We start from the raw sequence: 25600 nt of genomic DNA, 5'->3' as shown, positions 1-25600 counted from the left end.
AATCAATACTCTTTAGTTGTTTATGTTTGATTGCTAGTTAACTGCTTACAAGGGTAAGTTTGTTTTTGAAATTAATGTAGCTATGACTTAAATGGAGTGACTTTTGGTCCAAAACTGAACAAGTGATGCAGCTCTGCTTTTATTTTGAACTAGGCATGTTGCTTTATTAACATGTATAATTGTTCCAAAGTATTAATATTTTATATTAAATTTTATATTTTAATAATTTTATATTAACTTTGTATGGTGTGGGAGAGGGAGGAATCCCTAGATGCCTTTAGCAAATTTGTATGATTCCAATGATAACTACCACCTCAATTTTAAAAATCACTATTTAATGCACTATGTTATAACCTTAACTTAAACCTGTGACCAAGATGGATAAAAATATCAGTTTCGTTTCATACATGTTGAAAAGTAAATAACACATTATGTGATTATACACTAATTTAATGTAGAGCTGATAGATACAATATAAAGATAAATTTTTATCATCATAATCATCTTCTTATATTTATATCCTGCTCCTACTGAGATGAATCTCTGGTTACATTTACATATTGAATTACAAAGTTAAAACTAATGATGGGATCAATTATGCCCCATACTGAGCTGTGCACTTTGGAATGACTTTGAGAAAACAGGAGGGTCAAAAAAAAAAAAAAAAAAAAAAAAAGCATCCACAGCACACAGTGGTTTCAAGATTATGCTAACAGATAAGCAAAGGAAGGACCGTAGTAGACAACAATTTGTGTTTGTCAGAGAAATCAGGTCTTTATTGGTGTAAAGCCTAAAGTATATTTTGAATATAAATATTTCTGAGAATTAGAAAATATATAGGCTGGTCACAGAAGTTGCTAAATGGTTTATTTAAGGTAGATGTATAAAAGCAAATGTAATATGAATCGCTTTATGGTCATCTTAATTGTTCTTGTAATTCCTTTGATGTATTGTTAGTGTATTTGCTGTATCTCAGTTGAAATACCTGCTGTACGTTTGCTCTTGTCATGCCAGAGTTGATAGTGTCCTCTTTCTACTTTCCTAGCTGCATAATAAATGTGCTTCTCATCTCAAACCTGAATGTGACTGCGGACCTCTGAAGGACCATATTTTACCACCCACAACAATCTGTCCAGTAGTACTGGTGAGTTTTTCCTTCTCATCATCCTGCTATAACTTGGGGTCTCTATGACTGACTGGTACACTATACCACTAAATGCTTCCAGAGCTAATTTTCCATTGATCAAGGCAGAGCTCTATAGATCTAAAAGACCTCATTACTGCGGAGTAGACACCTTTGCCCACTATATTTCCTTTTCTCTTCATGGCACAATAAACGTTTTAGTAAGGTATGCTCTAACTGAAGCTGACTAAGGCTTTATCACTTAGTCATGCTGTACTTACCAGAAATTGTATAGGCAGAACACTTCTACATTTTACATGTTTTATAGATCTAGCTTCCCAGAATAATGAAGTTATTCTTATGGGCAATTTTGCTGGGGATGCACATTATATATCTGCAACGTTGAGTTCTCTTATCTAGGTCAGAGGCTACCTAGAATGAGGACACATACGCTGAAGAAAGTTATGCACTGCCATTAGGTGTATTTTATTTTTTATTAGTGAACAATAAATTTAACTATCTGCAAAATACTTAATTAAATAAATGTGCAAGTGGAAAATGTGTTAAGTGAGGTAACCCAGAAAAAAAGCAAACCTTGATAGAGAAGCAGATATTTAAAGATAATATTCATTTTACATTTCAAAATCCAAATTGTGTCTAAAGTTTAACACTTATTTTACAAAACAAACTATTTTTTTTGTATATAATGCAATCTGTATTTTTTAAAAACTATGGAAATTAAGTGGCTGGAACTTCAGCTTGATATAATAAAAATACAACAACTAAAAATGTTAGACAAATACTTTTCTAAAGGTCAATCTAGAAATTAATCAAATTACTCAATTTGCACCCACTTATGATTCATTTTGTAATTATCTGTAAAATACTGGTTGTATTTTAAATGTCTTTATTTAAAAAAATTATTTAAAACTCCTAATTTTCTCAAACTACAATATAGAGCAAAAGAAAATACCTCCACCTTGCTGAGGATAGCAATAACCAATTCTCAATTTCCTTTCTTTGTGTGTGATTTATTAGACATCCTGTAGCAAATAAGATTAATTAAAAATAATGAATGCCATATAAATATACTTTACATTTTTAGATGAATTGGGGTGTCATTTTATTCTTTTAGAGTGTTATCTTAAAGAGAAAGGACTTGTAGAATTTTTACATGTTTTCATCCTTTTTAAAAAGTATAGTAATTTTACTGGTTTTGTTGCAGATCTCAGATTTTAATTCTGAGAAGAAATTCATTATGTCATCCTACCTTCTAGCTACCTATGTAAAACCCATTCAATTTATTGAAACAGTGGACTACTTCTTTGGTCCACTTATATCAGCCTCTGGTCACATAAAGTTAAGCATGAGATGTATTCTTTTTACCCTCTCTTTTCTTTCTTTGAGAGAATCAAAGGTAAAGAACGTGTGTTACACAAATATTCTTGTCTTTTAGCAATCTTACAAACCCTCTCATTATTTCGTTGTTTTTTTTTTTAGATACTCTTGATTCTGAAGATTTAATTTCAGTCATGAAATCTTCCTACAGTTTTAATCATCAGTTGTATCTCAACATTTACCATTTTCTCATTTCCTTGGTACTCTCTACTCTGAAATACGTGGGCACTATTGACCTCTTCATCCTTCATGAATGCCTACCTTTCACTGACTTCCATTATACCACATTCTCCTGGTCTTTCTTCTCCTGGTTTCCCTGGAGACTTCCTTTTTTATCTTTCCTGGCTTTCATAACTTCCTCCTGCTTCGTGTTGGTGCATCCCGTGCTCAACCGTCATATGTCACAGCTTTTCACTCTTAACATTCTTCCCAGTGGGATCTTGTTTATTTAGTTGACTTCATTACCATGTTAATTTATATATAGTTCATCCTCCATCCATAGGTTTGAATCTCAAATCTATGAGGCTGCAACTTGAAGGTCCCATATTGTTTTACATGCCCAATATATTATTATTATTTAATGTAATAATGATAATTCATATATATTGAACATATATACCATACCAGCTACTATGCTAAACAGGTTAATTCATTAATTCAATAAGTATTTATTGAGTGTCTAGTTGATGCCACATAGTATTATAGGCAGGGGGGTAAAACAGTAAAAGCTAAATTAAATCTTTGCTTTTGTGGGGTTTTCATTCCAGCAATAAACAATGAAATGAGAAAATTATTTCCTACCTGGTTGTATGTTAAATGTAAAAGACAAAACTGAAACAGGAAAAAAAGAGAAGAAATGTTGGTGCTGCAGTTACGAAAGGGGTGGTCAAGAAAGAGTTCAGTAAGGGGATAGTTGAATGAAGAGTTGAAGAATGTGAGGGAGTCACCCAGGTGGCTAACTGGGGATGGAATTTCACAGAGGAGTCACCAAGGAAGAACGAGGAAAGGCTTAGAGGCAGGAGAAAATGGTCATATTTGAAGGGCATCAAGATTAGTGGCTGGGCCTAAGTGAGAAAGAAGAATAGTAGAGGACAAGCTCACAAGTATCACAAAAATTTTCATGTCCTGTGGGGCAATTTAGGCCATTTTAAGATCTTTAGTTTTTATTTCAAGTGAGGTTGGAAGCCATTAGAGGATTTTTGACCAGAAATATGATTTATATTTTAAAAAGAACAATCAAACTGGTGAGGGGGAAGTAGTGAATGAAAACATATGTGATACTTCTCTCTTCTCAGAGAAATAGGAAGCTGGGTCATTGCTGAGAGCAAGGAAGGTATAAACTGTATGAGAAGTTTGTGGATTGGGAAGAAGTTACACAACAGGCACCTAGAAATGTGGGAGCTTAATGGATCAAGGAAATGCCATTTGATTGGCAGGGAACAATGAGCAGCCACTTGTTAATCATCATAGATTTAGAGTAAGACCAGTAAGCTTGGATGAGTATACTTCTCTGGTCACATTCAGTCATATTTCTTTAGTTTCAATCTAGCTCCAGGAGTAGAATAGGTATAACCTAGCCTCAACAAGACTGTTTTGCTAAATACGATCCAAATAGAGAGTAACCAAGGAATTGAGACTATATGCAATGGAATGCTTATAAGGATTGGTCATGGAAGTTAAGCTGGGAGGTAAGGGAAGTAAGAACATGAAGAATGAGGCACAGTAATGGGTGTTAGGAAGAATATCTTATGGATCATAATTGAATCAAAGATTGTTGAAGTCAAGGGTACTGGTGTGAGGGTGTGGGAGCGAGTGGGGTCACAAATGGAGATTATGAAGGGGTTGTGGTTACTGGTAGTGATATGTATGAGTTTGTTTAATCCTCATAGTGACACCGTGAGATCAGTATTATAACTATCTCCATTTTGTATGTGAGGAAATTGGGAAACAGAGTTTAAGTAAATTTCCTATGTCACATGGCAACGAAGTGGCAAACCAGAACTGGAACCCAAGAGTGTCACTCCAGAGCTTGTGCACGGAACTCATCATTCTTACCCTTTTCCAAATCCCGAAATAGGCCTTCTTGTATTTATCTTATCTTGGCAACTAGAACATTCATATCCCAACTTTCCTAAGACAGAAACCTTAGAATTATCATTGCTTCATCTTGAATATCAGGTTGGTCATTGGGCAGCCTATTCTAATATTCTTAATCCTTTTCCTTTTCTTCAGCCTAGCCATAACGGCCTCACATGCCACTATCACAAATTGTTCTCCAGGATTGTCCTAATGGCATCTTTACTGAATTGCCTCCCATACATTCTTCATTCTGCTTCCCGAATCCACTTGTGAAAATGCAGTATAATATTTTAATTCCAAACTATCTAGCATGGTGAGCAAGGCTTTAACTAGATCAATTCATCCAGTGCCTCATATGCCAATTACTCACTAGAAATCAAGGATGATTTGAACTACTGTAGTTCTCTTAAGTACACCTGCTCTTTAAAGCCTTTGAAGTTTTGTGTATCTTAATAAACCAGCCTGAATCACTTTGCTTTAAAATTTCCCCCAACTTGCTAAGTGGAAATTAAAGGTTACGTTCTTGTCATGGAATAGATCCTATTAAACCCAGTAACTATCAAAATACTGATACTTTAAACAAATTAATGCAGTTGTTCTGCCCATAAAATTGCTTAATTTTTTCTGACTGATGGGCTTTGAGACTTTTCAGTTTTTAAGCTCTCATTTTATATCCCAGGATAATTCCACACCACGTCACCTGTTGTAAAATTATAAACTTTTACTTAAAGGAAATCATTAGTCTTTTTTAATGTTTACTTATTTATTTTGAGAAAGAGAGCACAAGTGGTGGGGGGGAGCAGAGAGAAAGAGGGGGAGAAAGAGAGAGAACCGTAAGCAGGTTCCATGCTCAGTGTGGAGCCTGATGTGGGGCTTGATCCCACAACCACGAGATCATGACCTGAGCCAAAATCAAGAGTTGGGTGCTTAACCAACTGAGCCACGCAAGTGCCCCCCAAATCATTAGTTTTTCAAAAATAATAGAATCTTTTTTTTGTCTTTTTTTCAATAACAATTTCCTTCTTAAAAAATTATGAGACCCATTTTCTCATGCTAATGTCCTCAAAGAAGAACAGGTGAGGTTCAGAATCACTTATTGCAAAATGGCTGTGAATATCTTCTCTATCACATTCCAGGAAATATAAAATGAGGAACTTAAGATACCTATTTTTGTTGAGGTATTTTTTTTTCCTTTTCCTTGACTGTATGGTCAGGAATTGGTTATTGAATGAGTGGTATAAACAATATGGAGCCCTGATTCCTGGTTGAAACATCTTAATAATATAAGTTCAAGGTCTATAGCAGCAGTTTTTTGATATTTTATAATGTCTTTTTAGGTTTTTTTTTTTTATCTCTTAAAAAATCCTACAACAAATTTCTCAGCCCACCAATTACTCCTCAACACTTGTTACTAACTTTAAGTTAATGATTCAATTGAAATGTGTTCACCTCTTTTGCAGATTAGCAAGGTAAGCATCTTTTTTTCACTGGTGGTACGTTTTTATTAGCATATACTACAAATGGCCTCCACACATAATTGGTCTTGATAGTGCCTATTGCCGTAAAAATGGATTAAAACCAACTACTCTGAAATTAAAATTGAAATGTAACCAGTAACTCTATACATCAGATATAATCACTGTTTTCTGAGATTGAAATTGGTATCAGGCATATTTTGAAAGTATTATAAAAAAACATAGCTTAAAATTTATATAATTTCGAGATTTTGTCAAGATATTCTATGGCTGTGTTTGCATACTGATAATGCTTTCTTGGAAAAAATTTTCCAGCAAAAATGATGACATTCGTGGGCCATTTATTGCCATATTGAAGAAAATTCAGAACTGTTTACAACAGCAGATTTCTTGAAGGCCTTCCTTCATCCTACCTCCAAGTGATTCTATTCAGTGGAGACTCTTGATAAGCAACTTAATTTCCATAAAAAGCCATTAATTCTTCCCAATTGATTGTTAAAATGAGTATTTCTCCTTTGAATAAAATCCTTTAAAAATTCATTCTTGATTCTTGCTATAGATTGCACTCAGAAATTTCTGTTGTCCAACCTCATAGTGACAATGCAAAATAGAATTGTAATAATTGCATATAGAACATGGCTTGATAAGCTTGAAATCTATCTTTTATGTTCTAAATTTAACCTCCAACCAAAGACAGACTTGGTCCATTTGTTTTAGTCCCTTACTGATTTGCTATAATTAAATGTGAACTCACCATTATGGCTTCAGCCTATATTGGAAGACATTTTAAAAATCATACAGAACTCCTTATTGTCACAAAAAAAGCTATATTTTTAGAGATGCCTTCATTACCTAACAGAAATCCTTCTCAGTTCTCTTTATCATGGTTTTCTTATCTTTTGGACACTGTCAGTCTTATTACTGTCATGATTTATTTTCTATCCTTAGGATGCACTAGAGTTAAATGCATGGCCACATTTAACAATGATACACATTTTTATGTTACTTACTTCTATGTGCTAATCCATAACTTTATTGCTAGTTTATCAAATTATAATGGCCTCAGTTAGTACTTTTATTTTTTTAATTATTTTTGATAGTACATAAGTTTGTTAGATCACGGAAATCCATGAAATAGGCTAGAGTCCCTTTGATTCTTAGAGTAATTTTATAGAGTCAGCTATAAATGTTCTTAAATTTTTTTATAAAATTTATTTTAAGAGAGAGAGAGTGAGAGAGCACAAGTGGGGGAGGGGAAGAGACAGAGGGAGAGAAAAAGAATTCCAGAGAAACTCTGCACTGTCAGCGCTGAGACCAACTTGGGCTTGAACTCACAAAATCTAAGATCAGGACCTGAGCCAAAATCAAGAGTCAGATGCTTAACCGACTGAGCCACTCAGGTGCCCCGAAGGAGCTATAAATTTGACCAACTTCTCTAAAACTGTGGTATAATCCATACATTCATTCCAAGTTTTATATTATTCTTTTATGATCAGGCAAATTGGGTCTCTAGGAGTATACCTGTTTTCCTAGTGATTCTTCAGTTTGAGGGAGGCTGTTATGAAATTGATTCACTCTCAACAAAAGAAGACTTAAGTTGTCTCATGAGGAAATCTCATTTTAAACTTTATGTTTGAACAGTGAAATGAAGCAGATCATCATAAAAATCATTTTTATTATATTTAGCTCCATGATTAAATTTAGTTTTCTGTATGCATAAAATGATTATTATATATTATTACTTAAAAGCAAGATTTTTATTTTCTTTTTGTAAGACTTTTATTTTCTAAATAAGGGGTTGATTAGTCATTTTCTGTATCTATATATCTATATATATGCTAGTAAAGCTGATAAATTAAAATATAAGAATGATATGGCATTGATTACTTTAAACATGAGTTTATATTAGAAATAAGTATCTGCCCTTTCTATACTATTTTGACTATGTCTTTATTTTAAAATCATTACTGATAATCTATGTGCATTATTTTCATATACAATAGCTATAGTGCTTGATTCTTTTATGTCTTATCATCCATCTTTTTCTCTCTACTTCCTTCTTTCCATTGCCTTTTTAGGTTACAGAGCTAAAAATTCAGATAAGAATATTTATCTTATTTCCTACAAATTAGACTCCACTGGTCAAGGCAGAAAAGCAGATTACATATCATGGTGTGATAAATATTGACTAATAGGGGCTCTAGAGGACAGACTCTTAATTCATCAGGAGGGTAATTCGAAGAGTAAATGAAAACTTTCTTGAAGAAATGATGCCTGAATCCTGAAGAATAAGCAGGGATTTAGCTATCAAATTCAAAGTGAACTCCATCTGAGTAGTCTCAGCAACAAGAGTACAGAGTGAGCTCTTGAAGCTAAGAAATGTTTATTAAGGGTTATGTGTAAAGGTGAGACTTGGAAAGATGGACAAGACAAAGTCTGAGATAGTGAAAAGTCTGGCCTGTCTCATCAAGGAGTTGGGTTTATCTAGTATATATTGGAGACCACAAGATCAGGTTTTAGAAGGAAAATTGTGGTAGCAATGTGATCACAAATAAATATAAACTGGGAGCAGAGGAGATACAATAGAGTACGGGATTATGATACGAACAATCATAAAACACCAACAAAGTAAGAAATTGAGAGAATCAGGAGAGAAAATTTTAGCAGAAAGTGGAATTAGAGGGTTTAATTTGATTTCAGAGTGGATTAGTTCCAGAGGATGGTAAAATCCAGTTTGCAGCCATGGATCTGAGAGGCTCACCTGGTGCAGAAGAGAGGTTCACTAGATATCAAGAGGTCAAGTAACTCTTAGGATAGCTTATTGTATGTTGTCCTGAAAATGTCCCAGGGTAATTAAGGGGTCTTGGTGAAATGGTCTTGCTGTATAAGAGTAATGAATACTAATGGTGGGGAGAGGTATTAGATTCCATGAGTTTCAAATGATAAGAGATAGTCTACTCTGGGTCTGAAGGAATGATGATTTGAATGGAAAACCAAGAGATTTCTATAAAAACTATACAACAAAGCACTGGTTGAGAGAATGAGCAACCTCTTTACAGAAATATAGCAGGGAAAATGGCAGCGACTTGGAAAGAAAAAAAGATAATTTGTTTATTTGAAAGGTTCAGAGAGCCCAGCAAAGGTTTTAAAAATGAGGTGAGATATGGAAAATCAATTTAGGAGAAAGAAAGCAGAAATAAGCATGGGATAGTGATGACCAGAAAGGATAGAGACTAGAAACTTAAGTTTCTAACATGAACTTTGGATCTGTGGGCAAGTTGTTTCCTTCATAGGATTACAGAAGAAGAAATGACTTGTGTCCAGAATATAAAAATAATTTATGTATATAAATAATAGGTAACAAACAATGCAATTTAAGAGGGCGAAAGACCTAAATAGGTTTTGAACAAAATATATACACACAAATCACCTACAAACATAAATATATGCACACTAGCTTTACTCATTAGGAAAGCACATATTTAAATCTCAGTAGAGAATACTACACATCCATCAGAATTATTAAGACAATTAAAAATCCTAAGCTTTGCAAAGGGTAAGAAACAACTGGATTGTTCATACAATGCATATGGGAGAGTAAATTTGTTCAGCCACTTTTGGATACTGTTTGGTAATATATTCTCTGTATTTGAATCCTGGCGTTTTCACTAATTTTGTGACATGAGGCAAGTTATTAATATTTTACACATCTGTATTCCATTTAAAAAATGGAATTAAATTAATTAATTCATGAAAATTACTTAAAAGTATGGTCAGTATAGTTCCTTTGATATCACATAATATTACTGTTACGAGAAGTATTGTGTTGGAATACTGTGGTTAAAAAGTAAATTGTAACCAAGGCGCCTGGGTGGCTCAGTCAGTTGAGCATCCAACTTCAGCTCAGGTCATGATATCACAGTTTGTGAGTCCGAGCCCCACGTCAGGCTCTGTGCTGACGACTCAGAGCCTGGAGCCTGCTTCAGATTCTTTGTCTCCCTCTCTCTGCCTCTCCTCCACTTGTGCTCTCTCAAAAATAAATAAACGTAAAAAAAATTAAGAAGTAAATCGTAACCTTTTACTATAAAAGAACTATGTATTTGTTAAAATTTATAAAAGCAACTTAAAAATGAAGAGAAAATATTTAAAAATTGTAATATAAATGCAAGAGCTATTAAAAATTTCCTCTTGATCCTTAGATATATATTTTTGACATTTTTGTAACTAAACTAGGTAAATCATGTGGCACTTTATTTTTTTTTAAGTCTATTTATTTATTTTGAGAGAGAGAAAGCACGAGCTGGGGGGAGTGTTAGAGAGAGAGGAGAGAGAGATAATCCCAAGCAGGCCCCACACCAACAGCACAGAACCCCATGTGGGGTCCAGTCCCATGAACCGTGAGATCGTGACCTGAGCCAAAGTCGGATGCTCAACTGACAGAGCTATGTAGGCTCCCCAAGCTTTCATTTTGAACACCTTGTTTTATACTTAAACTAATACCATTAAATGTTTATGTTTCTATATACTATGTAACATTGCTATTAACGGCTGTATAATAACTTATTAAATGAAGATACCATAATTTAGTTATAACAATGTTTATGTTTAGTATGTTTCCAATTATTTATTTTGTTTTTATATATAACACCTTAGGGAACACCTTTATGAACCATGGCTTTTCCTGGTCACTGTGTAATCAAAGTATCCTTTTCTTCTCATACTTAGTATTTTGTTTCACAGGTGAATCAGATTTCACAGTTGTTTAGTTTTTTTATGTACTATAAACATGATTCTTTATTTATTTATTTATTTTAAGAAAAAGAGAGATCACAGAGGAACAGAGAGAGAGGGAGAGAGATAATCCCCAGCAGGCTCCATGCTGTCAGCGGGGAGCCCAATGTGAGGCTCAGTCTCACGAACCATGGGATCATGACCTGAGCCAAAATTAAAAGTCACATGCTTAACTGACTGCCCCACCCAGGCATCCCTATAGTATAAGCATATTTCTAAATCAGGAACATAATGATTGGAATGATTTTCCTAAAACCTAAAAAACATATTTTTTGAATAAACTATTAATTTAAACATTTAAACAGTTAATTTGAGATGATTGTTTTATTTTTCAAGAACATATTATTATCAGAATATATGGTCAAAGTAGTATTCATTGGCAAAAGGTGATATGATAAAAAATTAAGTATATGTTCAGTAGTGTGCCCCTTTTGGACCAATTGTGGTCTTTTCTCCCCAGAATACTTTATACTTTTGCTATAATATCCTATATTACCTTAAATAAACTTTTAAGAATGCCAACAAAATAACCAATGAAGCTCGTTAGCTCAGAGACAGGAAAATAAAGGTATTTGGAAAATATAAATTCTAGACATGTTCTTAGACTTAATTCAGACTTTTCCAAGTACCCCTCTTCTTTGTTGTGACTAAAAACTTGGACAACGTGGTGTTGCTAAAGTACCAATCCACGTATCTCTGCATATATCATGCTTGGAGAACCATATGCCTCTGTTACCTTCTCCTCTTCCAATCTTGTTTGCTCTTCTACAATTATAAGAATTCTACTAAATTATGCATTGTAGATACAGTGATTACGTCTTGTGTAGCAGAGAGTATGTTAAATCTGTCCTTAAAGCACGTGTTTAATCAAGTGTTCACTCCTCAGCAGTGTCAAAAGTTCTTTTAGAGACTGGAAGTATGGTGTGTGTGTTTTATCCTTACATTCCAACTATTAAGGGTTCTTTCCATACTGTATCTGTCATTTAACCAGAAACAATCAATAATGACAATTTCAGTAGTAAACATTAGCCAGTTAAAAAGGGAGGGAGATTTTTGAATTCTCTGTGATTCTGAAATTTGGATTTTGAATGCTCTGTAAACTTACTTCCTTTACTAGTTGTAGAGCTCCCAGAAATCTGGTGGGGAAGTGTGAACAGTTGGCTAGGGATGTGACTTGCTGCACTGAGCTTCAGTTTTTATTTAACATCTTTTCAGCTGCTTCTCCCTTCTTTGCATTTACCTCTTTAACCTTTAACCACACTTACTGAAGTCATCTATTTTCTTGAAATTCTTTATGCAATGTACCATGGGTTTGTGCCTGTGCAATTTTCTTTTTTGTCTAAAGAGTGGGGACAAAGCCCATTGTCAGTGCTCAATAAATGTTTCATCAATGTCATTACTTAATATTCATTTAATTAATATTCATTATAGATCAATTCATAATTGTCATCATAGTAATGATAGGTCAAAAAGAATCTAATTTTTCCATACTTTGAAAATCTAACTCAGACTCAATTTTGTGGTATTATTCATATAAGATAGCTGCTTTTTTTTAATTTATTTTTAAAAATATGTAGAATTAAATTCTGAATATTCCCACATTTTTTTGCCAATGTTTTTTTGATTCAATTCCATGGAGGAAAACATTTAAGCACTAAAAATCTGAAATGTTTATAAAATATATGTACATCCATTTGGGTTGGACATAGTCTTCATGTATTTATATTTTAAAGGGACATAGTACAAGAGGACTCTGCATCACTAAGTGATGATTCCATCATCGACACTTAAGAGATGAACCATTTGTCTGTTACACTGTCTTAGATTGATTCTAGTGGTTTCTGAAGAACCCATTTTTACAGTAGCTTAGGCTATATAATGTATAATATGTGTGATTAAAAGTAAGGGCTAACCTAGAAGAAAAAGTTAATTATGTCGTGGCAAATTATATTTGTTTCTACATAAATGAATATGGTAGATTCTATTTTTAGGATTCTAAAAATATTATTTTTATTTTTTTAAATAGGACTACAAATTTATTCCTACACATTTCTATATTTTATGCCTAACATGTAGCTGTACCTTGATCAAGTTATGATTTTTTAAGGAGACAAACCTGTACTCTGTTAATTTTGTCACGATTTGTAGAAAAGCAAAACAAAAGACTAATATGACATAAACAGGAAGTTCAATTAATTGAAAACTGATGGAAATCTAAAACTTGTAGCCAAAAGTGGGTATTATCTAAAGAAGGAACAAAAAAAAATACTTAAAAGGTAAAAATCTAGGTAATAGACTAACACAAAATAAAGAATATTTTCTATGTGTCTGATTCAAAAGTGAGGCTATGAGATTATGAATTAAGTTATTCTACAACGTATTACCAGTAACATTCAAAGTCAGCCTATTTAAGTATATATTAAGCAGCATTATAAAGCAATAAATTTATGCCAAAATCAAAGTAGACTTAGAAATTCATGTCGCTAATATCTTTAAAAAGTTGACAGAGGTAGTTTTCAGATTTGTCCCAGAGTTTCTTAGTAGCCTTATGAAAAAGGGGGAAATAAAGTGTTGACAATCTTCACAACATAAAACCAAACCATTCACTTAGCGGAAACGCTTTTTATTGTTATTGTTGTTACTGAGATCTGAGATTAATTTCTTCCATATGAAATTGTATCAGGCAGGGACTACGCCTCAACAATATTGCTGTAATCATTTAGTAGAGTTTGTTTCCTTTGGTTTTGCTTTTTTATAACAACTGTCAATGCAGAGTGATGGCTTATGGCCAAAGTGCATTTTAGTATAAAGAAGTCTACCTGTTGCAAAAATAAAATAGTAGTAATTCTGCCATAAGAAAAAAGAAACAGGCATAGTAGTTAAAAGTTAGATGGATGTCATACATGAAAATTTATTGTACTGAACGGAAGAAAATGTTAATAGCAATTGTTTTACCTGATAAAGAATACTAAAGAAAACATTTACTTTATAATATACTGATTTAAAAGGAATACCTGAAACTTTAAAAAAAGACATAGAGAAAAATAATACCTTAGCAGAAACTAAAATACATCAGTGTCTACCTAGGGAAAAATCAACATTGAGGACAACTGAATCAGTAATTTGAAGGAGAGGATTAAGACAACCCCCTTTAGTGCAAAGGAGAATGGCAACAAGGTGCTATCCCTAAACAAAAAATTAAAATATTTTCTTAAAGTCTAAATATGCTGAATAAAATCAAATTGAACTAAAAAGAACCTACATTTCTTCAAGTTCACTCATCCACTTAATGCAATTTCCAGGTATTATTACTATTATCCATGTTTTTCTTGGCAAAATGACTCTACAGTTTGCCTGGAAGAATAAACATGAACAAATACATTATAAATTCTAGGAAAGAATAGTAATAAGGAAAGACCTGTTTGAAGAGACCTTAAGAATATGCTTATTAAAGTTACAGTGATCAAAATAATGTAATACTGGTTCTAGAAGATACTTGGCAGAGAGTCTAAAACTTATTAAATGATATGTCACAGTGTAATATATGATGACACTCTCATATTAAATCTGTAGGGGGATGGCAGGGGTGCATGATGTTGAGATGACTACATATGTATGGGACACTAAATTAATTCCACTTTATACCTGTTCTAAAATACATCAAACATGGATTAACGGTTTAGTTTTTGCCTGTAAAATGCCTTTTTCCATTTTATCTTAAAACACAAAGGTGGGAGAAAATGTTGACAGACTTGACAAATCAAAAATTTTTTGAAAAATGGTAAAGAAAGACCAAAACTCACAAATCAAGATAGATGTAAACATTTTAACAAAAAAGCCTTGTTTTGTAAAATTAATACAAATACCTAAAACAATAATTGAAAATTTTAATTCTTATAAATAACTGAGAAAAACAAATTAAAACAAAAGCCAGAGATACTCATTTTCTATCCAGTGAGACAATATTGCCACGAAGTGGGGCATAAATATACTCCCAAATATGTGAACTCTATGTTGGTATTTTTGCTTGTGCCCTCCAGAGGAAGTTTGGGGTTGGGGCAGGGCAGATATCCAGAACTAATTGCATTACAGTAGAAATAAATACTTTATATTGTTTCTGTCTGCTCACTTTTAAATTTTGAGTGCAATAAAAATCGGATCCCTTCACCACTAGACATTGAAGGATAAATTCCACCTTGCAAAGGTAACCTGTGGTTTTAATGATTCCAGATGAAGTAGTGGTGATCATAAAGTATTTATATACATGCTTTTCTCTGTTTTACTATTAAATATAACTTGTCTATTCTCAGCTTTCAACTTGAAACCTGAGTAAGAATTGAGTCATGTAAAACTTTTGGTCTGGACACCAGTTTCATGCACAGTGAAATGATTTTTGACTCAATTTTGTCTTTTTTTATTAGCTTGCTCTATGTTTCCTCTTTTTTGTAGAATAAAGATTGCTTAGTTCTTTTGAGACTGCCACACCTACCCCTTCCAGTCTAGATGGTAAAATCTATCATTTCAAATTCTCTTACTAATACTCACAGGAGCTTTGACTAATTTGGATTCATTCGCCCAAGGGAACTCAAATCCTGGAGGAATACAGCTCTCCATTCCTCTTTTTTCCCAACCTGAAATATTCTTGAATTCTTCCATTTGGTTACCATTACTCCAACATCCTTGAGTCATCCAATACCTCTTTCCCTCCAGTTTCTTTCATTCTAGCATTTTCTGCCTCTCTTTCTCCCCATTTTGCTCCTGTCATGGCATGTGCCACAGTATGTAATAATACACTGACTCACTAATTTACAGTTGGAAAACTCAGATAAGGTGTAACCTAACATCTTACGACAGGTAGCACTTGACAGCACGGTGATCTGAGTGGTGGAACTTCTTTGTTTCTACTTTCAGTGATATGTCTGCCTTTGAGCCCGTACTAGAGGGATAGCTGTTCTTTTTGCTGTCTTCCATATTTGTTTATGGATGTGACTTTTCTCTGCTTCTTAATGTAGCTATAAATCTATGCAGCTGTGAAGATGTACTCACTGTGTCAAATTTCCCTCCTCCTCCCACCTCAACCCACATTATTCTCATTCCTGACAGTATAATAGGTGGAAACCTGCTCTTGCTATTCATCCCAAATCCAGCGGCACTCTTTTTGGTTGGATTCCCAAGGAGCAGAGAGTGAAGGGGATTTTGCTGTTTGTGATTTATAGAAGGAGGAATGTTCCTTTTTTTTTAAATTATTAAATGATTACTTTTGAGAGAGAGAGAGGGAGACAGACAGAGTGTGAGTGGGGGAGGGTCAGAGAGAGAGGGAGACACAGAATCTGTAGCAGGCTCCAGGCTCTGAGCTGTCAGCACACAGCCCGACGCGGGGCTCGAACTCATGAACCCTGAGATCATGACCTGAGATGAAGTCAGATGCTTAACGGACTGAGCCACCCAGGTGCCCTTGAAGGAGGAATGTTTCTTTACAAAATCATCTGTAAGGAAGGAGAGGAAGGGGGCTTTGAGCAAGGAAGGAGTCACAGGGAGAGTTCAAGACTTAGCCTGAACCTTGGCATCTCTAGCATAAAATCCCACCATATGATTGTTCTTAAGATAAGGGGGTTGGCTTTTTCTAACTTGTATAAGTGTTTCATTAGCTGTGGCTTCCTGTAGGATAGAAGGTATTTGCCACCCTGGAAAGCCTGCTCCTGAAATAAAGAATAATTCTTCAGAAAATGGGACACTTGGGAATTCTCATCAGTCAACCCTCACAGCAGTTGGGGATAGGTACTCTGGCCAGGTGACAAAGGATCTGCTTGGGGCTACCAACAACATCTACTAGACCCCCTTTCCAAGAGTCCTCATTTTTTAATCCCCTGCTGCGTTGGCAGTATTTAAAGTGCTCTGTTATAATGTAGCACTCATCTAACACGTTTCTACTAGTTTTTCTTCTACCCCTCTAACCACACTTTATCTACATTGCTAAATTCCTCGTCCTCCTGTTCTTGAATATGTATGTCTCCATTTTTAACTGTATTCTCATGTCATTATGCTCTCTATAGATTATCTCATCCAGTGTCTTATGACTACAACTCCCACTTTTGAATACAGCTGTGTAAGCTTCTTCTCCCTGACCCCTCAAGATCCAAATCCTCAGCTTCAGCTTGCAAATTTCCTCTTGATGTCCCATCGAGGGCTCAGTTTCCAAACACCAGGAACTGAACTGAAAACTTCTCTTGTGGAGCTGTTGCCTCTGCTCACTGACCAGTGCTGCCAACACTTATCACAGACACGAAAAGGGTGGATCTCTTTGTCTCAAGTACCTAATTCAGTAGGCAACTAGTCAACAAATATTTGCCGAATTAATGAATAACAATCAGTTGTCTCTTTGTGTCCCCATCAGTTACTCCCTCTCCTGAGTCAAGAAGAAAATATATCAGACAGTGACATACATAGCAAATGAAAAATTAAAATGAATATGTGACAGGGAGGTTTCTTTTTTAAAATCATTCAAGACACATAATAATTAAATTTTATTGTTATAAGCTAATACACTCGAGTTCAAAGTATGTGATGATGAAGTAATCTTAGGGGCTGTCAAATAAGCATTGTGTTTAGTTTCTAGAGTGACACAGGAAGTATTTTACAGTTATTACTAAATCTCAAAAAACCCTGTGATTGTTATGTTGTTGTAGTTATATCAGATATCCAATAGATGGTACTGTGAAATGCCTAATATTTAAAATAAAGTGGTATTGCAGGTAGAAGGCTAAGAGGGAATATTTCAGAATTCTGAGGAGAATCAAGACCTTTTTCTCTGACTGTCAAATTATATTTACAATCTGATTTTTTTTAAATATAGCTTAAGCAATACAGTAGTCCATGTAAAATATCACAAACATTCATTCTTAGTATAGCTCAGAAAATGAATATTGATGTTTTACTACTAAACAGAACTTTAAAATTATTCATATTCTATTAGTAGGATTTTTTATGTGGTGATTATTACTCTTAGTGTTATTCAAATCACCACGTTTTCAGCAAGAAATTATAGCAACATGTCTTTGTCACTGAAATTCAACAGGAAATTTCATGTTAAAAATAAAGCAAGCCTGTGTGAGACCATCTCCTTTCTTGTTTAGAAAGAGAGAGTTCATTATTTATTTCATGTTTTGGCCTCTACCAAAGCCAGTCTAATATCTGAATGGAACATTAGACCATTTTGTAAATATACATTCAGAACATTTAAAAATATATATAAGCTTATGGATTTAATTCTTTTTTTTACAAAAGCAATGATTTAAAAACTGGTTAGAGTTTGTTCCTGAAGAGCATGTAAAAAGTAGCAATTTATAAATGGCCTTATTTATCTTAGTTCTCGTCAGTATTTCCATTTTAAAACGATGCTTATCTACGTGTAAGAATGAATGTGAAGTATTGAATACCAGAACTAAGTGTTACGAAACCTATTACTAAAGCTAAAAATGTCTGAGGGATTATGTCATAACAGAAAGCTTCAAAATCTCTGTGTATCTTATTTTAAATATTACAGGGAGCTTTTTAAAATTTTTGCTTCTGTTGATGATACTTTTCTTGGGTATTAGTCAGTATTCCTTTGTATTAGGGTTATTTATTTGTTAGTTTATTCAATCATCTTTTATTTCATATGACAATATGCTAGGTTCTAGCAAAACCAAGATAAATAGCTTTTAGGAAGAATGTTTTTGCATGAATCAACAGCTTCATGTGGTATAGGAAGTATATGTCCTTTGGTTTCTTTATGCATTTACTATTTTTTCCATGTTTTATATAATCGGAATATGTTACATTATGCATAACCTCTTAAAAAGAATATAGTTTTAGGTGCTTATGAATTTTCTGCTTAAAGAAAATATGCTATTGAAATACCTTGAGCTAGCTTAAGTAATTGAGGTTATTTTCTTTATTGAAAAAAAAAACAAAAATAGTTAGTGTTTTGGTAAGTCTAGGCTTTTCTGTTATCTCCTAAGCCATATCAAAACAAATATGCCACATTTGTAATAGAAAAGTGTGGGATGAATAACTATTTTCCTGGATACTTCAAGATAAAAATAATTTCTATCCACCGCTATGTAATGATACACCTTTATGGATTCATCAGGGAATGAAAGGTCCTCTAGAATCCTACTCAGGTCCTTTAAGATTTTCTGTGTATTGTGTATTATGTTCTTTTCAAAAACACTACCACACACTGATTCATTTTCAGATTTCCTAGCATACTGCATGTATATAACATTACATGGCCAAGTTCCTACTTGAGCTAAATGGGTTTAAATATGAACTGTGCATGCAGATCTCAAGTGATAGTCTCTTAATAGATGTCAGATACTCTTTATTGCTGCCCTCTTTTATTTCAGTAACATTTTAATTAATTCACACTGATTGAATAAATGTACATTGAGACTTGTTTCCTAATGAGGGCGCATTTAGAGGAAAGGTTTTGCATCATTCTGATATCCTGTGGGTAATTATATTCTAATTATATGGTCGGGGGAAAAGAGTCTATAACTCAGTACTGATATTGTTCGTTGGACCCAATTAATTACATGCACATAATGAAAGTTCATGATAAGGTTGACTGGCAGTCAATGTAAAATTTTAACTCAATTGAATCTTAGCCTAATGTGAATGCAGAATTGGACTTTAACCTGGTTAGAAAATGCTTTGGTGTGAGATCAGTGGATATTTAGAGAGGCAAAGGATAGGAACAAATTTCATTATAACTTGTTTGTTTTTAAATTTGGGTTTTTTTTCCTAGATTGATGAAAAGGAAAACTTAGCAGCCTAATGCTTTAATTCTAAATATTATTATCCATATTCTTTCACTACTTAACAGTGTTTTTCTATATTTTAGAAAGCCACAGTGTTACGTTTTGAGAATGGGATCATGTTGAGAAAAAGAATAGGCATAACAGGAAGTAGTTTTGATGGATTTTATTTACATAAAATTCAATAGGTATTCATCTGTTTTATTAGATGTAGTTTCTTGAGGATGCTTTAAAAAAAAGTTTATTTTCAGAAAGAGAAAGAGAGAAAGAAAACCAGCGGAAGAGGGGCAGAGAGAGGGTACATGAGACCTCAGTGGACTCTGTGCTGAGAGCAGAGAGCCTGATGTGGGGCTCAGACTCACCAACTGCAAGATCATGACTTGAGGGGCACCTGCGTGGCTCAGTCGGTTGAGTGTCCAAATTCAGCTCAGGTCATGATCTCACAGTTGGTGAGTTTGAGCCCTACATTGGGCTCTGTTGTGACAGCTCGGAGCCTGGAGCCTGCTTCAGATTCTGTGTCTCCTTCTCTCTGACCCTCCCCTGTTCATGCTCTGTCTCTCTCTCTCTGTCAAAAATAAATAAAACTTTAAAAAAAAAATAAAGATCATGACCTGAGCCGAATTCCTATGCTTAACCGACTGGGCCACCCAGGTGTCCCTTGAATGTACTTTTTTTAATTTAAAACTACCAACTGCAGTCAAATCCCCTGCCCCAAAAATCACAAGCATAATCATGCATATGTATACATACACGTAAATAGCTATCTCTTAATTATTATTATGTAAAGTAAGACTTGTCAAGAATTATTTGACACAAATAAATAATAAGGCATGTGCATTGTATTTTGAAATATATTTTGTAGATGGTTGAATCTGATGTTTAAGAATTTTTCAATACTTGAATCAAAAGCAAAAGCCACACTCTAAATATCAGCCCCCATCCCTCCTTTACTCAATTTCATTGTTTTCTTTGAATGAAAGGACATTTATTTCTGAAATGGTAGATGTAGTTATGATGCCCATGGTACATGTGAGGATTGAGGAGAATAGCAAGGAGGACTCTGTTCTTTTATTTTTCTTAGCCTCTCCTGTCTCCCTCTCCTTTTTTCACTATTGCTTTCTCTTTTTGATCTCTTGTCTCCCCTTCTGCATCTTTCCTTCTTTTTCTCTACTGTAATAGCCCTAACATCGATGTTTCATTAAAAAAAATATTCTGTTGGTTCACATATACTTGTAAGCAACAAAAATAGTTTCAGATGAAGAAAGTGTGATTAGTCCTTTTTTGCTGAGCTACAGGCAGGCAGTGGAAACTGAAGAACGCTTCTTCAACCATCTGGGCTTCTGATGATTTTATGGGACCTGGCCAAGTTATGATAACATTACTAATGATTTCATTTCACTAGTTAATCAGGATGGCAAGACAGTAACAATAACATTGGGAAGGGTTTAGTTCTTGCTGGTTGCTTTTATATGTAGAAATCTATGTTCGAAATGATTTGGGTATCTCTATAAAGATATGTTTTTAATATTCTTATTGAAAACAGTGCCTCTTAAGTTTCCAAATATCCACTGCATTAGGTGTATTTTCCCTGAAGGTTCAGGGTGTTTCCTTTCTAGACACAAACATGCACACATACTGAGGGAACCATAAAGGACGGAGCCTTCCAATTCCTTCTGTGCAGTATCTTCTGAGCAAAACTCTGCAAATATGTGTAAATGATCACATTTACAAGAGTAAGAATAGACATTTTTGTGAACAATTAAAATTATGAAACACTGAGATTATCTGTTAAACATATTTTTACCATTAAATTCATGTTGTTGCAAACTTAAAAATTTGGCTCAAACATCCCTTGGTTAGTCAAGGGATCTTGAATAAGATTGTAATATGTATATCTTCTAGGGGCGCCTGGGTGGCTCACTCGGTTAAGCGGCCGACTTCCGCTCAGGTCATGATTTCGTGGTCCGTGAGTTCGAGCCCCGCGTCGGGCTCTGTGCTGACAGCTCAGAGCCTGGAGCCTGTTTCAGATTCTGTGTCTCCCTCTCTCTGACCCTCCCCTGTTCATGCTCTGTCTCTCTCTGTCTCAAAAATAAATAAACGTTAAAAAAAATTAAAAAAATATGTATATCTTCTAAAATATTTTACTTTTGATAGTTTCATTTTAATTAGATATGTCAATGTGCTGCTGGAAAAGAAAAAAAAATAATGACCTAATTTGTCTAATGTCTAATTGACATACTTGCCATACATTGAAATAATCATTGGTTATAAAAATTATTTATAGTATACAAATTATTTCGGTCTCACTTCCTTTTTTAAAATTTGTATTGTGTTTACATGTGTGAGTATACTCACTTAGGGACCTGCAAAATCATAAAAGGTTAAACAAATTATGAATCTGGAAGGTGACAATAAAATTTAGCGAAACCAAATGTGTTTAGTTTCTATACAATAGAGATGCCCTTGATACATTTTACCATCAAGGATGATAGAACAACTTCTCTTTAAGGCTGAGACACTGTACCACTTTAGAAAGTCAGTTGTTCTTTTCCCAGACTTGCTTTTTATTTTCTCACTTCTTTTTTGATGCCAGAGATATCAACTTGCATATAAGGAAAGCAGCTATTTAAAATAGTTTTGTTTAGGGGTGCCTCAGTGACTCATTCGGTTAAGTGTCCTACTCTTGATCTCAGCTCAGGTCATGATCTTATGGTTTGTGAGCAGAGCCTGCTTTGGATTCTCTCTTTCTCTCCCTCTCTCTCTCTCTCTCTCTCTCTCTCTCTGTCTCTGTCTCTCTCTCTGCTCCTCCCCCCTCAAAATAAATAAATAAACATTTTAAGAAATACAAAAATAAAATCATTTTATTTGGCCACCTTAATTTACCACCGTACTAGAAGTTATAAGGTTAAATTAATCCATATTGATATTCAAGCCACTTCTTTCAGGCAGAACATATATATTGTGGTCTCTAAATACTTCGCAGGGTTCAATGTTTTAAAATAATGGTATTTTCATATCACTTAAAAAATAGAGACATAGCTAAAAATAGACTTAGGAAAAAATTCTTATTGAACTTGTATGAAAAAAAATAGAGCCTGGGACAGAGAAGCACTGTATTTGGATCTATCGTTAACTTTATTTTCTTAGGCTAATTATCTAACCTTTCTGATTTCCAGTTTCTCAGTCTGAGAAGTGAAGTATCTTGGCTTACATGGAGGATTAAATGAGACAATAAACATAAAAGCGATTTTTCAAAAATTTGAACATTCCTATATAGGTAGAGCATAGAGTTCTGTTAATTTTACTTTAGTCTTGAAATAACTGATGACCCTTTTAATCTGAGTACTATGTTCTTATTATATTTTTAACTCAAACCTCCAACAATCTCTCTACCAAAGATTTTTCCTTATCCTATGACAATTTGGATTAAATTGTCAATTTAAAATGATTACATGTTAGAAACTATGAAGACAAGAGATATCTCTATACTTTAGAATAATAGAATTTTTAAAAATTCTTTGATATTACGTTGAACTTAGTAAGTGCCCTGAAGACAAATGCATCTTTTAAACTAATTATCTGCACTGTGTATTCTATTTAATATTAAAATGATACTGATTAAATAAAATCAATCACATTCCTCTGTAGTCACACCTCACGTTTGATTAAATACAAATATACAGTTCCTATATTAATTCTGATTAAAAATATATTACATTTAGAATTATACAGTCATGATAATTTTCAAAAAGCTAAAACATTTACTCTGTTAATCCTTGATGTTTAGAAATCATATACAGAAGAGTATAATTGAAATAATATAATATCTGAATTTGTTCTCTAAAAAGTTTCTTGTTTGTCTTTTACCTGGATATCATAGTTTTCTTATTGTAACTCAAGGGTAAACCACTGATGGTCATGTTAGTTTAATATACCGTCTTTGCCTACACACCTTGATTATAAGTGAGCTTTTGTATACATTGTTTCATCCCTCTTATTCTTGAAAAGAATTTTTAGTGTTGCTGTCAGATACTTGAGTGTTGCTAGAGATAAGTCTCTGAGTAGGTGGCTTTCTCTCTTACACATTTATGACTTTTTGACCTGCTGTGCTCTCAATTTTGTTTGATCCTGTTACTTATTCTTAGTCAACTGCTTTCACATTCTCAGAGAGGTAGTGACAAACTTTCTACTATTTCCTTACTCTCTTGTCACTACTTCTCTGCCAACATCACTCACTCTCAGTAGATGACCCATAATCCCACTACCTTAAGAAGGAAGAAGCCTGTAACATGAATATCCATAAATTACCAATTCTCCACACAAGTGGTAGCAAAGTGCCAGCTATGGGTTAATTTCATCCTACAGTGTGTTTTGGGGAAAGAATGCCTTAAAACAGGGTCTTCATAACCCAAATTGGCATAATTTTTGCTTTTTGTGTCATCGAGCCATATGATTCAAATATATCCCCAGCCTCTATTATTATTTTTCCATTATATATGCAGAAATAGATATATTTTACTAAGTTGAATCTTTTATATATAAATTGCAGGTAGTATGACATTACATCGCTAAATATGTCAGCAGGCATCTTGTAAGATTAAGGACAATTTTTTATACAATTTCCATACTATTATCACACATAGGAATATTAACGATAATTCCATAATATTAATCACTATCCTGTCTATTCAAATGCTTAAATATATCTCAAAAATGTCTTTTATAGGGTTTTTTTTTTTTTTTTTTTTTTTGGTGCTTGTGGTGGGGTGGACCATATCCATTTAAGATTTGTGCATCACACTTGCTGTTACTCTAAACCATTTTGACAACTATAATCTTTTCACTTGGCTTTCCAGTGCCTTACTCTTTACAGATGGGTAAGGTGAACATAGACTCTTCCAAAGATAGAAGGCATCTGTGACCTATGTCCTGGAGACTGTTTGATGGGCATCCTAATTTTTGCTTGAGAGTCTCTGGGACTTTCCTTGGCCCATGACATAGGATAAGATAAGGAATCACAGGACAAGGAGCTTAATCTGGATTAGAGGGAGAGCAAACATAGACTATAATAAAGATGGAACAATTACACTCATGTCTTAAAATGTTTATTCAGATCTAAGCTTGAACTAAGAGCTGAGAAGAAAAAAAATAGGAAAGCTGACAAAAAAAATTGAGGTGACGTAGATTGAAATTAGCACATTTTTCCCACCCCCCGTTATCTCAAGTGTTATATAGACTGATTTGGGCTCAAAAGTCAAGAATATTACTGAAGTCAGAAAGCTTTCTTTGAAAGTTCTGTGAAATCTGTTTTCAGTCCATCTGAGAAATGGCAATTACTTCCATAGGGTTTTGCTGTTCATGGGATAGTTAACCCAAGTTCATCCTTTCAGACTTCATGACTTAATTTGATGAAAAATCTGCAGCTGAAACATTTTTTACTTACATGATAAAAATATCTTCTAAGTAGAGTTGTATTCCTGGACACTTCAAATTCCTCTGTGGCTTCTCTAGACGCCTTCTTCTGATGCACTTCTGTGTGCACTGGATCCTTCTAGTCCTCTATGCTGAGTAGCTGGGAAGTCGCTTCTGTTGCATTAACCTCATGTAGCTATTTATTCTTCTGTTTCTTGCTGCCTTCTTGGACTTACACTGCATCAGGGAGTAAACTAATGTCTATGTTCTCAGATTTTTCAGACCCATCTTGGATATTCATTTAGAGTCGCTTTCACATAGCCCAGTCCTGGGGGTAAATTGGAATATACCGACCACTCCCTCCTTTTCAGAGACACACAAATGTCTAAGACCTCCTAACCTGACATCCAGCTTCATACTTAGCCCCACCACACACACACCCCACCATTAGAAAACTTTATCTAGTATTACTTGTGTGATTTGTCAACAATTCTTCCAAATTTGCCCTGAGTCCCATAGGGCAT

At 34.1% G+C, this 25600-nt stretch overlaps 1 protein-coding gene across 13 annotated transcripts in view; it reads left to right on the top strand.

The window, feature by feature from the left end:
• The window catches only part of DGKB (diacylglycerol kinase beta), a 715307-nt gene that overhangs the window by 217321 nt on the left and 472386 nt on the right, over positions 1–25600 (top strand). For all 13 annotated transcript variants that reach the window (XM_042919264.1, XM_042919230.1, XM_042919249.1 and 10 more), the window contains exon 12: positions 1046–1144. In XM_042919264.1, the coding sequence (XP_042775198.1) occupies positions 1046–1144 (99 nt within the window). The remainder of the gene's footprint in view (positions 1–1045; positions 1145–25600) is intronic.

Source organism: Panthera leo, chromosome A2, assembly GCF_018350215.1.
Source record: "Panthera leo isolate Ple1 chromosome A2, P.leo_Ple1_pat1.1, whole genome shotgun sequence".
Lineage (NCBI taxonomy): Eukaryota > Metazoa > Chordata > Mammalia > Carnivora > Felidae > Panthera > Panthera leo.
Note: the sequence above shows the minus strand (reverse complement) of the source record. Positions and strands in the feature narration are given on the sequence as shown.